Source organism: Ambystoma mexicanum, chromosome 1p (genome assembly GCF_040938575.1).
Source record: "Ambystoma mexicanum isolate Mex_15411 chromosome 1p, UKY_AmexF1_1, whole genome shotgun sequence".
Taxonomy (NCBI): Eukaryota; Metazoa; Chordata; class Amphibia; order Caudata; family Ambystomatidae; genus Ambystoma; species Ambystoma mexicanum.
In genome coordinates, this window is record NC_090921.1 from 1,010,521,332 (window position 1) to 1,010,537,488 (window position 16,157).

General features: G+C 44.6%; 1 protein-coding gene across 3 annotated transcripts in view; it reads right to left on the reverse strand.

The window, feature by feature from the left end:
• Positions 1 to 16,157, reverse strand: part of PDPR (pyruvate dehydrogenase phosphatase regulatory subunit) — a 1,147,433-nt gene that overhangs the window by 748,343 nt on the left and 382,933 nt on the right. For all 3 annotated transcript variants that reach the window (XM_069655114.1, XM_069655129.1, XM_069655120.1), the window contains one exon: positions 12,814 to 12,935. In XM_069655114.1, the coding sequence (XP_069511215.1) occupies positions 12,814 to 12,935 (122 nt within the window). The remainder of the gene's footprint in view (positions 1 to 12,813; positions 12,936 to 16,157) is intronic.

Here is a 16,157-nt window from a genome sequence, read left to right on the forward strand (position 1 = left end):
GGCGGGGAGACACGCTTGCTACCATGGTACCGTCCTTGACTCCAGAGACAACAAACACCAAAGATTTCAACAAAGCCGGTGAGTCGGAGGGAGAACCAACAGTAAAGTGAACTGTGTTGAACGAAGGTTGCCAACAGCAACATGATATGAATTGAAAGAACTCATGAAGAAAGAACTTGTGTGTTACTGAATGCTTACGAAAGCCCAGGGAAAGACCAGCTGCAAAGTGGTCTGGCACCACGTGGGCGCTCATTCGAAAAGAATCTGGCTGGTCCGCTTTCGCAGAAACTACAAATACTAGGAGGCCCTAGGAGAGCCTGACGCAGAGTGTCAAAGTGGTCATACAAGGGTCGAGTAAACCCCATGTACAATCGAAAGTCTTGGACACGTTGTGAAGAAGAAAGCTAAGGGAAGTGAATCCTGCATTGAGAGAAAGCAATGTGAACCATCTCTAGCCGTAGTAAACCCAGCAGAGGGAGGCTAACATTGAAGAAGGATCGGAGCCCGGTTGAGGGGGATCCAGTGGTGAAGAGTAATCACCAATGTAAAAGGTTTAAGAAAGGAACTTTTGTTGTTTATTTGTTTTTCACATCAGGCCCTCGGAGGCAAAAGACTTTGTATGAAAGAGACTTGGCCACAGAAGATCCTGATATCGCTGAAAATAACTGTAACCTTGTGCTGGAGAAGCCCAGAGGTGTGCTGTGCTCAGGAGTCCCGTCTTGTCCTGTGCTAAAAATGTGGGGAAGGGTGACCGCAGCTATACCATCCTAATTTATCATTTTGTGAACACTTTGTTTCTGGTTAACATTATCCCAGACTATTTTGGAACTTAGCAGGAAGGATTGGCAATATTTTTTTTTTTTTTGTATAGGCCCTTTTTATTTGACGAGACGCCACTAAGACTGCCTTATTATTATTTTACAGTCGTAGCTTGCTCCCATCTTAGATTTAGGTTTAGATCAGGCATTTTTCTCACCCATTTATACAGTTTAATAAACACCCTTGAACTGTGGTCCCTTGTGTTTGTCTTTACTGTTGCCACCATGAGTTCCTCACATGGGTGACAAAATATTTACCAGTGCTTTCTGTAAAACGGTGCCTGTCACCACAAGCACACTTAACATTTGGTGCAATGCTGCCATGCAAAGGCCAGCCATGCATAGTGAAAATTCTATTTGTCATTTACTGCAAAAAGCTTGTTTGCAATAAAGGTCAAATAAAAGTTTCAAACATCCCCATACAAATAGTTCTCGACCTTCATAAAATCTCCTCAGTAATGTAAGTGGGCTATTAGATTTTGCGAGCCACGAAATACAATGGCAGAAAATGTACCCAGAACTGCCTGACCAATCTGTATTTCTGCTCTAGCCTGTAAATCAACACAGCGGTGTTTTGAAAATATGTGTGCTGAACTCCACACTACTGCTTTGCAAATTAAGACTAGAGGGACTTCCGCTAGTGCGCATGCTAGTGCTGCCCTTTGGGGTGCATTTAAAGGCCCTAAACAAAAATCCCCTTCACCTGAAACACCGCATTTTATCACTGCCACCAAAAACGGCCTTGTTATGATTTCCCTGTCACATGAGTGGCATGCATTTGAATACTGCAACCCAGAAACGGCCCTGCGTTGCTTTTATTTCACCTGAATGACAATGAATTATACACTGCATCAAAAGAACGGCCTTGTTTTACTATTAATTCACATGAGGGGCAAGAATTTCAACATTACAACCCGACACAGCGTTTGCTTTCCATTTCACTTGAACAGCAACCCTTGAAATGCTGCAAACGAAAAATGGCTTGGATTTTTCTTTTGTTTGTTTGTTTGTTTTATTCACTTATAATGTGCACCATACTCAAAGGTAGCCGGGTGCAGCAGTACGGAATATGCAAGGCTTGAGATTACATGCAAAAGCAAAATATATACAGGCCATTGTGGGTCAGTTACAGATTACAAGCAAGACAGAATACATACAGGCACTAGAAGGACGGCAGATCACTAGCCAGAAGGGGAAGGTGTAAAAATGGGCAGCAGGTTGGTAAGGGATGCAACTTTTAAAAGGATTTTATTTTGGGTAGATAGCCAGTTGGTTTTGGCGCCTAATCTTAGATATATGCGATCTTTCGGACGCGCCAAGAGCTGCTCTCAAGGCATTATTTTGTAGAATTTGAATTCTGTGGATGATAGATTTGTTAGTACCGATGTATAGGGGATTGCAATAATCGAGCCTAGACAGAATCAGGGCTCTAGCTAAGATAATGCAGTTGTCTTCTGAGAGAAAGTGTTTACCTGCTCTAATGAGCTTACAAGTATAAGCTGTGGCTGATGCCATGGATTTCACCCGTTTATCGAAGGAGAGGGTGGAATCCAGATAAAAGCCAAGTGTCTTCACCTCCTTGGAAACCTTGATGATATTACTATCAATCTCAAATGAGGTGTAGTCTTGGCCTAATTCTTTTAGATTAGAGCGCGTCCCCGGGATGTTAAGCTCTGTTTTATCATCATTCAGACATAGACCGTGGGTTGCCATCCATGCCTGGATGATGATACACTCTATTTACTAGGGCCAAATCCCTTTTGTAATCCCCGGAAAGTGGAAGGAGAATCTGGGTATCATCTGCATAATTAGTGTAGGTGATACCAAGAAGGTCCAGATCATCAAAAAGGGGCTTAGTAAATATGTTGTATTGGGTTGGGGAGACGCAAGAGCCCTGGGGGACTCCGCACTGGATGGGGATTCATCGGTCGCGGCGGTTCTTCAGGAGGAGTGTCGCAAATAGCAACTGAAAGTATAATTTTTAGTCAAGTCAATATGATGAATGATGTTGATTAGCTTTGGTCTAGAGGTCATAGGTAAGTTTCAAATGGTCATGGTCTAGTCGCTGTAATTGAAGAGGTCTTTCTCATTCGAGCATCATATTGACTTGACTAAAAATTATACTTTCAGTTGCCATTTGCTACACTCCTCCTGAAGAACCGCCGCGACCGAGCGGCGGGGAAACACGTGTTGAGGAATAGCCACTTTGCACACCTCCAAGTGGGAAAAAAATGTGAGGAATAGCTACTCTGAACACCTCCAAGAAGAAAAAAAATGTGTGTTCTAAATATCACCGGATTCCAGGAAACATTCCAATTGAAGAACCTATTGCATTTGTAATCTAAAAACGGAATCAAAAGCTGAGGAATAGCCACTTTGCACACCTCCAAGTGGGTAAAAAAACGTGAGGAATATCTACTCTGAACACATCCAAGAAGAAAAAAAACGTGTGTTCTAAATATCACCGGATTCCAGGAAACATTCCAATTGCAGAACCTATTGCATTTGTAATCTAAAAACAGAATCAAAAGCTACCAAACAGAAAAAAACTCTTCTTCATGAACTTAAAAGGACTCTTTAACCTACAAGGATTCCCCTAACTCATAAAACTTAGTGAATTGAACCAAGAACTTTAAACCAACAAAGACTAATTTTCAATTTATATCAAGACCTAGTGAATCTCACTAAGGACTTTTCAACCTACAAGGATCAAACCTTAATGAAAACAACTAAGGACTCCCTTCTGGCAAATGTGCTTTAACTTTGATGTTTTCAAAATCAATACCTAGTGAATCTAACTAAGGACTTCTCAACTTACAAGGATTAAACCCTAGTGACAATAACCAAGGACTTCACTCTGACAAATGTGCTTTAACTTTGATATTTTAATATAATTTAATTTTGATACTAAATATTTTCTTTTTGATCCATATGTGTTTATCTTTGTTAAATTTCAAAATAAAACAAACAAAATTTTGAAATCTACCATCTAAGTAATTATTTCAAGTGAGAGAAGCGCAACACAAGGGCTCCATTTTTTTACTAAGGGTGTCATAATTCCATGCTCTGCCAGACCTGAAGGCAGGGGCTCAGGGATTTCAAAGAAAGCAAGTGTGGCTTGAGTTTGACTAGGGGGTGTGGGCTCCTTCCTGCACCCACTACAAAGAACAAACTGACAACTTCAAAGGTGGTCATAAAAATCTTTGGTCACAGGTTGAGCTAGGGGAAGACAGTTTACTGTGGGGGATGAAGCGCCCCTCCCACAGAGGGGGACTGATCCTCCCAATTGACATTAAAGAACTGATTTAATTTTTAGGCATTTTCGCAGCAATTGGAATGAGAAATAATTGTGTTTTATGATATTTTTTCATGTAACTTCCAGCCAGTTTTAAAGAGACTAATTGCATTTCCCTAGGACTTTGGGGCCAAAAATTGTCAGTTAGGACGGTTTTCTGGCTGCTCTAAAAATAGGACAAATGTGACAATTGGTGAAAAGATGGAGAATGAAATTATGAACATACTTGATCATTTGCAGAGTTGTAACTGTTACACGTGTTGTGAAAAGGACAAACATTTTCCACTGCCCCATGCTACATCATACAGAGTTGGCGATTGGCTTCCCTATTTCTCTATGACCAACTAAAATCACATATCTAGTTCATATGTCAGGGGCTAGTAGAATTATGAAGTTATGAGACATAACTGTTTTTGTCAAAAAGCGGCCAAGAGAACAAAGAGGGGTAATGAATGCAAATAGACAGATGGTGCTCTCTTCCCTTGAACCAATCATGCCAGGGGGCCGAGAGAAGAACGGCAAACTGTCCTTTCCGAGCGGTAGGGGTAATTACAGAGTACCCCCTAGGTTTAAAAGTGAGTGATGTCATTTGTGCTATATAAGGGGGACTGTACTAGGTCAGGACACATAAAAAATCTGGGGAGACAGGAGAAGGACGACAGAGAGAAGGCAGCTGAACCAAACCCAGACAGAGTACAGTGACCAGACCCCTTGCCTAGCTGTCCAGAGTGTCCTGAGATCCAGCTGACTTTCCAGAATCCCAAACCAAGGCCGAGTGCAGTGACCAGACCCCTTGCCTAGCTGTCCAGAGTGTCCTTAGATCCAGCTGGCTTACCAGAATCCCAAACCAAGGCTTACTGTGTAAGTAAACAAATACCCCAGCCCTAAATTGCATAAACCCTTCCTTTTTGTAGCATGAAACCCCACTGAAAACCCTAAATTGCCAGTGTAATTCAGTCACCTCCATAGAAGAATCTGTGTTTAGCCTGTGTCTGTTAGCATATTCCCTTTGGTTAATCTCTCAATGTGTGTAAATTCTTAGCATATTTTTAAGTAAATCAATGAATTCCCCCATTTCAAATTCACGGTTCAAGAGTGTTTTAAAATTCAAAATTAACCCTATTGTCCCTGGTGTCTTTCTTTAATTATTATAGTCATTAAAGTATTGCCCCAAAAGAATTAGTCTCCTTGTAAATGAAAACCGAATTTGTCTGTGTATTGTGTGCATTACCCCAATAATTCCTATTTGCATCTGTCCTATTAAAACCCAAAATTGTAGTCCCATTGAGAGCAATCCCTACAGGTCTATCTGTTATGTGCCTCTGTCCTTATTGAAAACCGATGTTCCTATTTTAAGCAAAACCCCTTCCCTAAGCTGCCTGTCATTGTAAATCCAGTGTAAAATTAATTCCCAGAACCCCCTGTTTTAAATTTGGGCATCTTTAACTTGATCCAATAGGTCAGGAATCAAAGGCAAAGGGTAACGGTTTTAACAGTGACCTGATTCAATGCGCGGTAGTCGATGCAAGTCCTAAGGTCACCTTCCTTTTTAGGCACAAAGAACAAGGGGGATGCCGCTGGGGACTTGGATGGGCGAATGAAACCGTTAGCCAGGTACTGGTCTAAATATTTTTTCAAATGCAGATTTTCGGGCTCTGTGAGAGCATAGATTCGACCGCACGGAATCTGTGCTCCTGGTACAAGGTCGATCTGGCAGTCATACGACCTATGAGGGGGCAGTGTGTTGGCTTGATCCTTTTGGAATAAGTCCTGGTAGTCTTGATATACCAGAGGGAGGGAATTGGTTGGTTTTATGATCGTCATCGTTCCAGTGACCAAAGGTCCTTTAGTTGGATAACAAGTTTGTGCACAGTCGACTGAGAAGGTCAACCTCTTGGCACGCCAGTCTATGCAAGGATTATGTGATGCTAACCATGGCATTCCCAGAATTATTTGAAATTGTGGAGCCTTGATTATATCAAACACTATGTTTTCCCGATGACCCTCTTGGCACAAAAGAGTCATCTCTGGCGTAGAATGTGTTACTGGACCCGAAGCAATTTCAGTTCCGTCGACTGTGGTGACTAAGTCTGTTGTTGCCTCTTCGCAAAGGGAAAGGTTCATCCTCGAAGCCAACTCTTGATCCATATAATTTCCAATGGCTCCACTGTTAATGTATGCTCTGACTTCATGCATTCCAGATGGCTGTTGGTGGTTTATAAGGACAATAGGCAAAACTAGGTGCAAGGTCTGGGAGTCCTTTTCGCTCGGCAAGCGGACCTCTACGCCTGCCGGGCGGAGAAGTTTTCTGGCTCAGACTCTGCTTCAACCTTACCCGTGACTCCAACTGCCTTTTTAGGTGGCTTTACTGGGCACTCTCGAAGAAAATGGCTGGCTGAGCCGCAATACAAACACAGTGGTTGTTGTCTTCTCCTGCCTCTTTCAGCCTTGGATAATGGCCCACGCACTCCTCCAATTTGCATGGGTTCTGACATGTCAGTGGTCTTAGAGGTGTTTTCCTTGGGGCGTACAAATACCCTTGAATCAATTCTAGCACGATCAGCCTTACGGTTCTGCAGTCTGTGATCAAGCTGGACCACCAAGTCTATGTACTCAGCACGAGTATCTGGGCGGGTTAACCACTTGAGCTAAAACGTCCTTTAACTCCCCTCTCAGGCCGCGGTAAAACAGTGTTGTTCGTTTGTCATCCGGCCAATCAGTTTCCACAACCAGTCCGTTGAAGGTCGCAATGTAAGTTAACAGATCCTGGTTGCCTTGACGCAAAGACAAAAGTTCATTGTCCAATGCCTGACTTTGGCAACGCCGGGCAAACAGCTTCTCAAACTCCAATTGAAATCTTTGGAAGTCTCTCAAGATGGGATCATCCCGACTGACCAGCGGTACCGACCAGTCAGCAGCACTGCCACTAAGATATGAAAGAACAAGGACCACTTTGGACTGGTCGTTTGGAAAGGCTCCTGGCCTGCATAAGAAGTGTAGACGGCACTGATTCATAAAAACCGCATACCTTTTTGGAACTCCAGCGAATCGTTCTGGGGGTGACAAAGGTACAACTCCTGGGAGGACCACCTGAACTGGGTTGCTTGATGCGGGGGGGTACCGTTGACCCCACTCCAGGTAGTGGCGTTTGCCCCCCCCTGTGACTGGAGCAACTGTCTGGCGAGATCATCGGTACAGACAATCAGTTCCCTTCGTAAGGCATTGGTTTCCTGCCTAGCCGAATGTACCTCGGCCCTGAGTTCCCCCAAAAGCTGAGCTAGCTGATCCATTTCCGAGGTTTCCATGGCGCCCAGGTAGAGAATTTGTGTAAGGCTTCGCGTTCTGTCACGCTCACCTGGTCTCCATAGGGGCGTGCTTGGGTTGCGAAGGATGATGTCTGCACTGGTGCTGCTCTGCTTAATGGGGGCCTGCTTGCGTCTTCCCTTCTGTCTTGCCTCAGGAGATGTTCGTCTGCAAGTTGAAACAAAATATTAGCCAACTGTGTGGAGCTGGTTTTGGTTTTCACCTCCTTCTGTGCTATCCTTCTCTTTCCCTGGCTCACCTTGTATATTATATGGGTGAGCTCTCCGTCCTGCACACTCTCTGGCAGGGGCGCGGTTACTCAGTAGTTTCAGGATCGAGTTACTTCACTGATCTGATAGAGGTTGCTGAAGTGGATGGACCGGAGTAGGCAGGTAAGTCTCTATTCCAATAACGGAAAAAGGGAAAAATAAAGTGGTAGACCTGCACTTCAAACCCTGATCCTTCAGGTATAGTGAATAAATATCCAGAGATTGGATCAGTAGGATGGAATGACACTCATTAGTACAAATTCATATTTTATTAAATAAAATTTAACATATGAAATAACAATTTCTCAATAAAAAAATCATAAAAAACATTTCATATCCACATTCATAGCCACATACAAATCTCATTCATACACTTACACAGAACACAACAGCCCATGATATTTCACTTATCATTGGGTTTTAAGAACACAGCTTCATTTATATTGAACAATAGACCCAGTCCCTAACATTAGGTGTCATCGTGTATATAGCACCAGATTTTTGGGTCAGGTATTTGTCACACAGAAAACGTCGACACGTGTTTCGGTCGGAGACCTTCCTCAGGACGTAAGGCAAAGCAAGGGTTCTTCGCCCAGTTCTTAATAAGTAGGGGCCCGTGACCAATCTATAAACAATCATAAAAACAGAGTGTCATACCAATTTCTTTAAAATCGGTGACTAATAATGTCACAGTGTGTTATGGATTTCTCAGCACACTAAATCCCTACTCACCCCCAAGTTCCAATTCGAGGAGAAGTGAACGGGATGATGGGATATTAATCCTCCACTGGAATCAGTGCAAGTACTGAACCTGTGGAACCAATACAAACATATATTTCAAAATATGTGTCGAGCTCAAGAATTCGGCTTCAATCCCTAACCTATATTACATTTAAAACACACAAAAAGCCACACTTACATGTGTTCATGGTGTAGCTCGAAACCGTTCGTCGTAGTCTTACCACTACAAGACTCAGCATATAAATCGCACACTTGATGTCTCATTCACAAAGTTTTGCCAAAAGAAAGCCCATCTATGAGCCATATGGGTAAGCATCTATGTATAACGAGATGCGGAAAACATCCCCATTCTAACACTCGTGTACATGAGTCTATTAGCCACCAAGTGAGAATAAGTAAAATAGTGCCCTGTTTGAACCCACAAAGGAGTGGGGATCGCCCTATGCACATCATTTTTAGTATGTCGTAAAAAGTGCGAGCCCAAACAAGGCTAGAAAGTGGGAGAAACAATTCCCAAAAATGTCACATGTAATCACGGAACTCATTAAGGAACCCTCAATTTAAGACTACCGAACCTCAATATATAGAAAAGCACCGTGGAAGCATCATCACCCCCAAATTACTCTAGTCCCATAACACGTGTGCGAGACGCTTAAGTGGGAAAAGTAAGTTAACAGGATAGAGTCTCCACAGATTATCCATGTAGCCGTACTCGTACGGAAGCGCTCGACGTGACGCTGCCGAGCGGTCAAAGTAAATACTATTCACGGAAGGATGCCTCCACCTATCAACGTTTAGTGCTTCAAGGAAATAAAGTGTGACGCAGCCCCTACCAGGAGGAACCTGTATTTACCTTTAGCTGTCTATCAATATGCTTGTTACAGAGCGGAACCGCGTTAGTTCCACTCCAACTCCTCCGGCTCAATACGGAACTAAACATAGGTGAGGGACTATCTCTATTTATGAGATTCTCACGTTCCTAAACACTAAAAACGGACTCGTGGACACCACTATCCTATTGTGTGTCACGATAGCATGTGATCTATGTATATATGCTTAACCAAGCCAAAACACTGATAATCTCAAAGGCCATAACAACAACAGTACAACACGCGAATGCACGTATCATGTGAAAAAACCTTCTGAGAATCCTTTTAATGATGAAATGGAGATCTGAATGAAATGCCAATTATTATTGAGCTCCCTAATCCAGGGAACTGGGTCCATTTGCCCATGGAAACTCATATGTAACAATATCAGATTATTTTTGTGACTTCGGTGAAATAATCAACATGGCCTTCCTAATGCAATAATAACCTTACTTTTTATGTTTGGTCCGCGTTACCATTAAGCAACAAGTTATTGTATACATTGTATTTTCACTGTGTAACGCGTTAGTGTGCAAATTACTTATATGGGGAAATACAGAGCATTTTTTTGGATATATTTTTTCATACATTTTATATGGTGCCTAGTAGCCGAAAACATAAAAACATACAGAAGACTCCATATATTGACACAGTTCTTTCTGTACATGATCTTTAAGTATGCTTTACATTAGGTACTTAGTAACCGAACTTCTTGGAACATTGTCAACATATTCCATCTGTAAATACATTTCCTTTTTATATACAGGATAAACGTCCCTTGAATAATATAGAGGAATTAGATATTTACTCCACATTTCAGTTCGGTGCTCAATGTGTATAGTTGCCCATACCCTAAAATGTCGGTTGTATGGGCCCCTTATACTTGAGTCAATTGTTTAAAACCAGATTATTCCATTCCACCGCAACATTCAGCCCCTTATGGACTGTGTTTAATGTGTGGATCCATTTTTGTTCAATACGGTTCAATGTTGTACCTATGTCACCTACTCTTGTATTGGGCTTTATGTGTTGTAATATAAACCACCTCATATCAATATCTTTATGTTGCATCTTTACAAAATGTTCAACCAATGGCTTGTCTACTACTTTATTCCGTATACAGCTTCTATACTCAGATATACGCTGTCAGATTTCTCGTGTAGTTTTACCTAATTATAGTAGTTTGCATGGACAAGTGATAATGTACATTACATTTTTGATCAAGCAGTTGGTGTGGCAATTCATTTTCCAGACTCTCTGACCATATTGAAACTCACGTTTTGTCTCAGTTAAGGGGCACGCAACACATCCGCCACACTTATAGTGGCCAACAATGGGTGGTAATCCCCATTGATCATTGATGGTACGTTCTCTGGTTGGATCAATACCTCCATGAAATAGCTGCCTTAAATCCTTGCATGCAAGATATCTAATACTCGTTTTTTTGCCTTTCAGGTGCGGCACAAAAGCGGCTTTCGGATGATGGATGACTCTCCTGACAATGTTGTGCAGGATTCTTGCCAGTAAGTAGAGCGCTGTGCGAGATGCGCTTTATTTTAGCCTTCTTGTGTGCGACTAACCTGCTTTGTCTTTTCTGTTCGGCAGGTGCAGCGCTTTTCCAGGAAGAAGATGGAAGGTCCGACTGACGGTGTCGAGATGCGGCGCGATGCAGAATGATGGAGAACTGCTCGCTGGAGTTCCTGGAGGAGGCCGAGTCAGGTGCGTCGCTACCTGAGAGGGTACCTTCTGTTCTGATCTTCCATAGATGCGGCAGTCCCTGGATAAGCGTGAAGGCGAGGTCCGGATGTTCTGCAGGTAAGGCCTTCAATGCATGAATAACTCTTGTTCTTCTATTTTCACAGGTGCCAATGGATAGAAGACTCTGGACGGGCGTGGCAGAAAGGAAGCCAGAACTGACACAGTGAGCGTTATGCTGCAGGAGTGCAGATTAACGCAAAGCGTGTTCAGTTTGCAAGGTGCGGTTTAAATAGCCTTGCAAGTAGTTCCAGGAGAATAGTCCCCTTCATCGTATCCTGCCTCTCAGGAAAAGTAGCCAAAGCCACACCCTGTACTGAATGGCTCAGCATCTCAGAGCCAAATAAATGGATCATGTATTTAACGCTTACCATGAGCTTCGCGCCAGCAGCGCCAGGACTAAGCCCAGGTGAGCCTAGCTGGGGCCTGGGAAGTCCCAAAGAAGCCAGAGTCTGGGCTCGGCTCGCGGGATTCGGGGTTTTGGGGGCATGCACCATGACAGGTTTGCATATTAAGTAACTTTGGGTTTCACCCTCAGTTACCAGGGGAATGCAGACATAGACCCCTTGCTCACTGTTATCAGAGAGCTACAGCTCCACCTCACTGATGATGCCCAACAAGGCTGAAACACGTGTATGAGGTTGCTGTTGGTAGTCTTGATCAGAGGAGAATTGCCTAGCATTTTGGTGCTGGACTGCTCTTGGGCAGGACAAAGACTGATATGCAGGATATTTTTCTCTGTGAAAGGGACATTGAGCTAAAGACTTGGTTGAGACTCTCCCAGGGGCCATCCACCCAAGAATAGGTCAATGGGCTGTGTTCGTGCTGGTAGAGAGACTCCCAGAAACCCAGTTGTTTTGCATAGTAGTTAAGTTTACCAAGGTCTCATGTTTGAAACCCATAACCGATAGTATGTTTTGAAGACTGCAGCGTCAATAGCCACCTTTGCTGCTAGCTTGCCCTTCTGTACAATGGCTTGTGGCATTTCCTGTCCAGCACTGTCTAACAGTTTTAGGCTTACATTTTCACATGCAGCACATGGTTTTTCGGAGTGGTTTCCAGGTAAACACTAGATGTTGCTCAATGTGGGGAAGTTAAAGGGTGTATTTGGCAAGGTCACTGTCGAGGTGAAGATGTTGGAGAACCCAATTAAAAATTATGGAAAATAATGTTCTCTTTTTATACAACTTGTCCATTTGCTGGTAATCCCATGAATGGTTTTGGTGTTGAAGGCAATATGGCACCGGTGTCCGGTGCAGATTTGATGCAATCTTTCAATGCTATCTCAATCTCTATGTTTTGTGTTTCTGCTCTCACTCCTGAGACTGTACCATTTGTAGAAAAAAAACAATCTTAGGGCATAGGCATCAAGGGGAATTGTGGGTACCTTGACATGTAGCATGGCGATAGTATGACCAGAAGGTCCCCGTCAACGTCTACCTTTACTTTTGAAAAAAAAACACACACACACACACACACCCCTCATCCCCCACCCCCACCCACCCCACCCCCCCATCACCCATCCCCCCCACCCCCCCTCACCCCCCACCCCCGCTCCTGTTGACGTCTTAGCTAGATTGCTACTTAAGCGAAGTAGAAACATGCTTGAGAACAGACAGGAGAAAAGCCATGTAGTGGCCTGGTTCTTGAATTGTACCACTAATCCTTACCTATAAACAAACATACTAAAACATACGCACTTAGATGTATTATGAGAGGATAGAGACAATGAATAGATGCTGTGAAAAAGGAAGATCATTCACCTGCCCGGCACAGTTGACAAAGTATTCACAGTCCACATGACCTCGATCTGTCTCAACGCCAGTGACATGGCCCTTCTCCACCAAAACATGGTTGACACTGGTGCGCTCATGGATTTGGACACCTGTGGGTATGCAGATGAAAGAGGATGATTAAATGTGGTGTAAGGGGTTATTTACCACCCTTCATTTGCCGAGAAGCTTTTGATGTTGTGGTTTCGACTCTCCAATAAATGTATACAACTATAGGCAATCACAACAGATCTAAGTTAGAAGAACAAGTTACTTACAACTGGTAACGTTCTTTCGACTGGATGTTCCTCCAACGTATTCCAAATCTTTGACATGTAATGTCCACAGCTGTGCACTTCGGAAAACTTTTTCGGCAAAGGGCGTTGATGACGTTGGGTCGATGTCCCTCGAAGGCCACCGTCGAGGGCGAAGTCACTGGATGTTATAGATAAGACGCATGGTGCCCGTAGCCTCAGTTTATGTTTTTTCCCCCAGAACGTGTCGCACCAATCCAATGCCTGCTGGACTGCACATAGCCTTGCGGAAACGTGAGCTGAAATCACTTAGGAAATTCTCCAGAGGGGCAGGTCGGGAGGGCGATGAGCAATACGTTGGAGGAACATTCAGTCGAAAGAACGTTACCAGTTGGTAAGTAACTTGTTCTTCGAATGGATTGTGTCCTTCAACGTATTCCACATCTTTGACAGACTCCCAAAGCAGTACCAGAATATGGAGAAGGGAAAAGAATTTAGAGTACCCAATCAGATGGTGGAATAAAGAACCGCCTTACCAAAGGCCATTTCTTGACCATGGATTGTATCCAGGGAGTAATGTTTAACAAAAGTGTGCATAGAAGCCCATGTGGCAGCTTCACAAGTATTCCTAATAAGAACTACCTGTTGGAGGGCGGTGGAAGTAGCCACACCATTAGTGGAATCAGCTCGCAAACCTTAAGGAGGGTCCTTACCAGCCAATCGGTAAAACTCACTAATAGTGAGGAAAATCCACCTGGACAAGGTCTGTTTGATAACAGCCTGGCCCAAACGGTTTCCAGCATATCCCAGAAAGAGTTGGTCGTCCACTCTGACCCTGCACATCCAAGAAATATAAAAGCTCAGAGCTCTAGGATCCAACCTATGGAGTCGCTCCTCTTCCTTACCAGGATGAGGAGGAGGATAGAAAGATGGAAGCACCACTTTCTGGCTCAAATGAAATTCAGACACTACCTCAGGTAGAAAGGAAGGACGTACCCGAAGTACAACCCTGTCCTTGTGGAACACAGTAAAGGGCGGCTTAGATGAAAGTGTCTGCAATTCACTCACTCTGTGAGCGGAAGGAACCGCAACCAAGAACACTGTCTTGAAGGACAATAATCTCAAAGGAGGAGAGTGCAAAGGTTCAAATGGAGCATGCATGAGAAATTTCAAAACCAAGTTCAAATCCCAAACCGGGACCTGGAAAGGGGACGGTGGGTATACATTAGTCAGTCCTTTAAGAAATTGAGAAATCAAAGGAATCTTGAAGTAAGAGCATTCTTCAGACTAGCGCTTAAAGATAGACAGCGCTGCCAGGTAACCTTTAATGCTACCTACACAAAGGTCCTTGTGGGCCAAAGAAAGTAAAAGATAAAACCATAGGAATGGAACACTGAAAAGGATCAACATTTTGTCCTCTGCACCAGTCACAAAACTTACGCCAACGGCAACAGTACAGGGATTTTGTTGCTCGCCTTCTGGCCGAAAGCAACACCTCCATCACATCATCCGGAAGGTTCCAATCCTTGTATCTCAACCTTTCAGATACCAAGCGTGAAGGTTGAGAGTCCTGACCTCTGGATGGAGAACCTGACCCCCCCCCCACGTTCGTGAGAGCAGATCCTCTTGGAAGGGAAGACGGCGTGGAGGGCAGATGGACATTTAGAGAAGGTCCGGGTATCACGCTCTCCTGGCCCAATCTGGAGCAATGAGGATCATGCAAGACCCGAACCTTCGTAAAATCCGTAACACTTGAGGAATGACGGAAACGCGTACAGCAGTGGGAATGACCAATCCACTACAAACGCGTCTCCTAAGGCTCCTCTCGGAGGAAATGCTCTTGAGCAGAATCTCGCACTTCAGGTTGGCACTGGTGGCGAAGAGATCCACTTGCGGGGTTCCCCAAAGGGCGAAGATCTCCTGAAGGACTTCCTGAGCCAACTCCCACTTGTGAGAGACCATGCTCTGCCTGCTCAGAGCGTTTGCCGCTGCATTTTCATCTGCGGCCAGATGAAATGCCGAGATCGAAATTCCCTGCTGGATGGCCCAGAACCAGAGCTGTGACTACCGTTTCTTGAGGACCCATTGCAGGGATCTCGTCTTCAGTCTGGCCTCTGGCACCAGAAAAATGCAGGATGTCACGAGGCCGAGCAAAGAATTCCAAAGCCGGGAGACTCTGGGCACGTTGAAACTTGTCCACCTTCTGCACAATGTGATGAGCCCTCACCTTGGGAGGCGAGCACTTTCCCAAGGACGTGTCCAACACAGCCCCTATGTACTGGAGCTGTTGGGAAGGTGTCAGATGCGACTTCTTGAAATTGAGGGAGAAGCCCAGCCTGTGGAGGGAGCGGCAGGTGAGACCGAGGTGATCCAATGCTTGCTCAGGAGGGCACGCACGGATCAGCCAGTTGTCCATGTAGGGGTAGACGTGAATCCCCCGCTCGCCTGAGATACGCTACCACCACCACCATTAGCTTGGTGAAGACCCTTGGGGCGGAGGTCAATCCGAATGGCAGGACCCGAAACTGAAAGTGTGAGTCGCCCGCCGCAAACCTCAGGTACTTTCTATGCTTGGGATGAATCGGCACATGAAAGTAAGCACCCTGTAGGTCCAGAGACACCAACCAATCCTGAAGTTGAAGGGCCTGGAGGACTTTAGAAAGCGTAACCATCTTGAACTTGTCCTTCCTGAGAAGTTTGTTCAACCAACGCAAGTCTAGGATGGTCTCAATCCCCTGTCTTTCTTTGGAATAAAAAAAATAAGGGGAATGGGGGCGCTGTTGCGCACGACTGCAATGGCCGCCTGATACGAGCGCTCCGGCCCGATTGATATCGTCTGGAAATTAATCCTGTTTCCGGAGCCACCTGCGGAGCGGAGGACGGTGTGGAGTAAGGCACGGTGCATACACATGTGAAATCCTGGCAGCGTTGGGGCAGTGCTTCCTGTCCGCCGCGTGTACGGTTTGCCAAGGCCAGGCTGGAGCGCTGTCCGTGCTGGGGAGCCAGAGACCTGAGGCCTCGAGTCGCAGATGCTCTAGGCTGCTGGAGCATAGAGAGGAGGGGCCCGGAGTGCCGATGCGT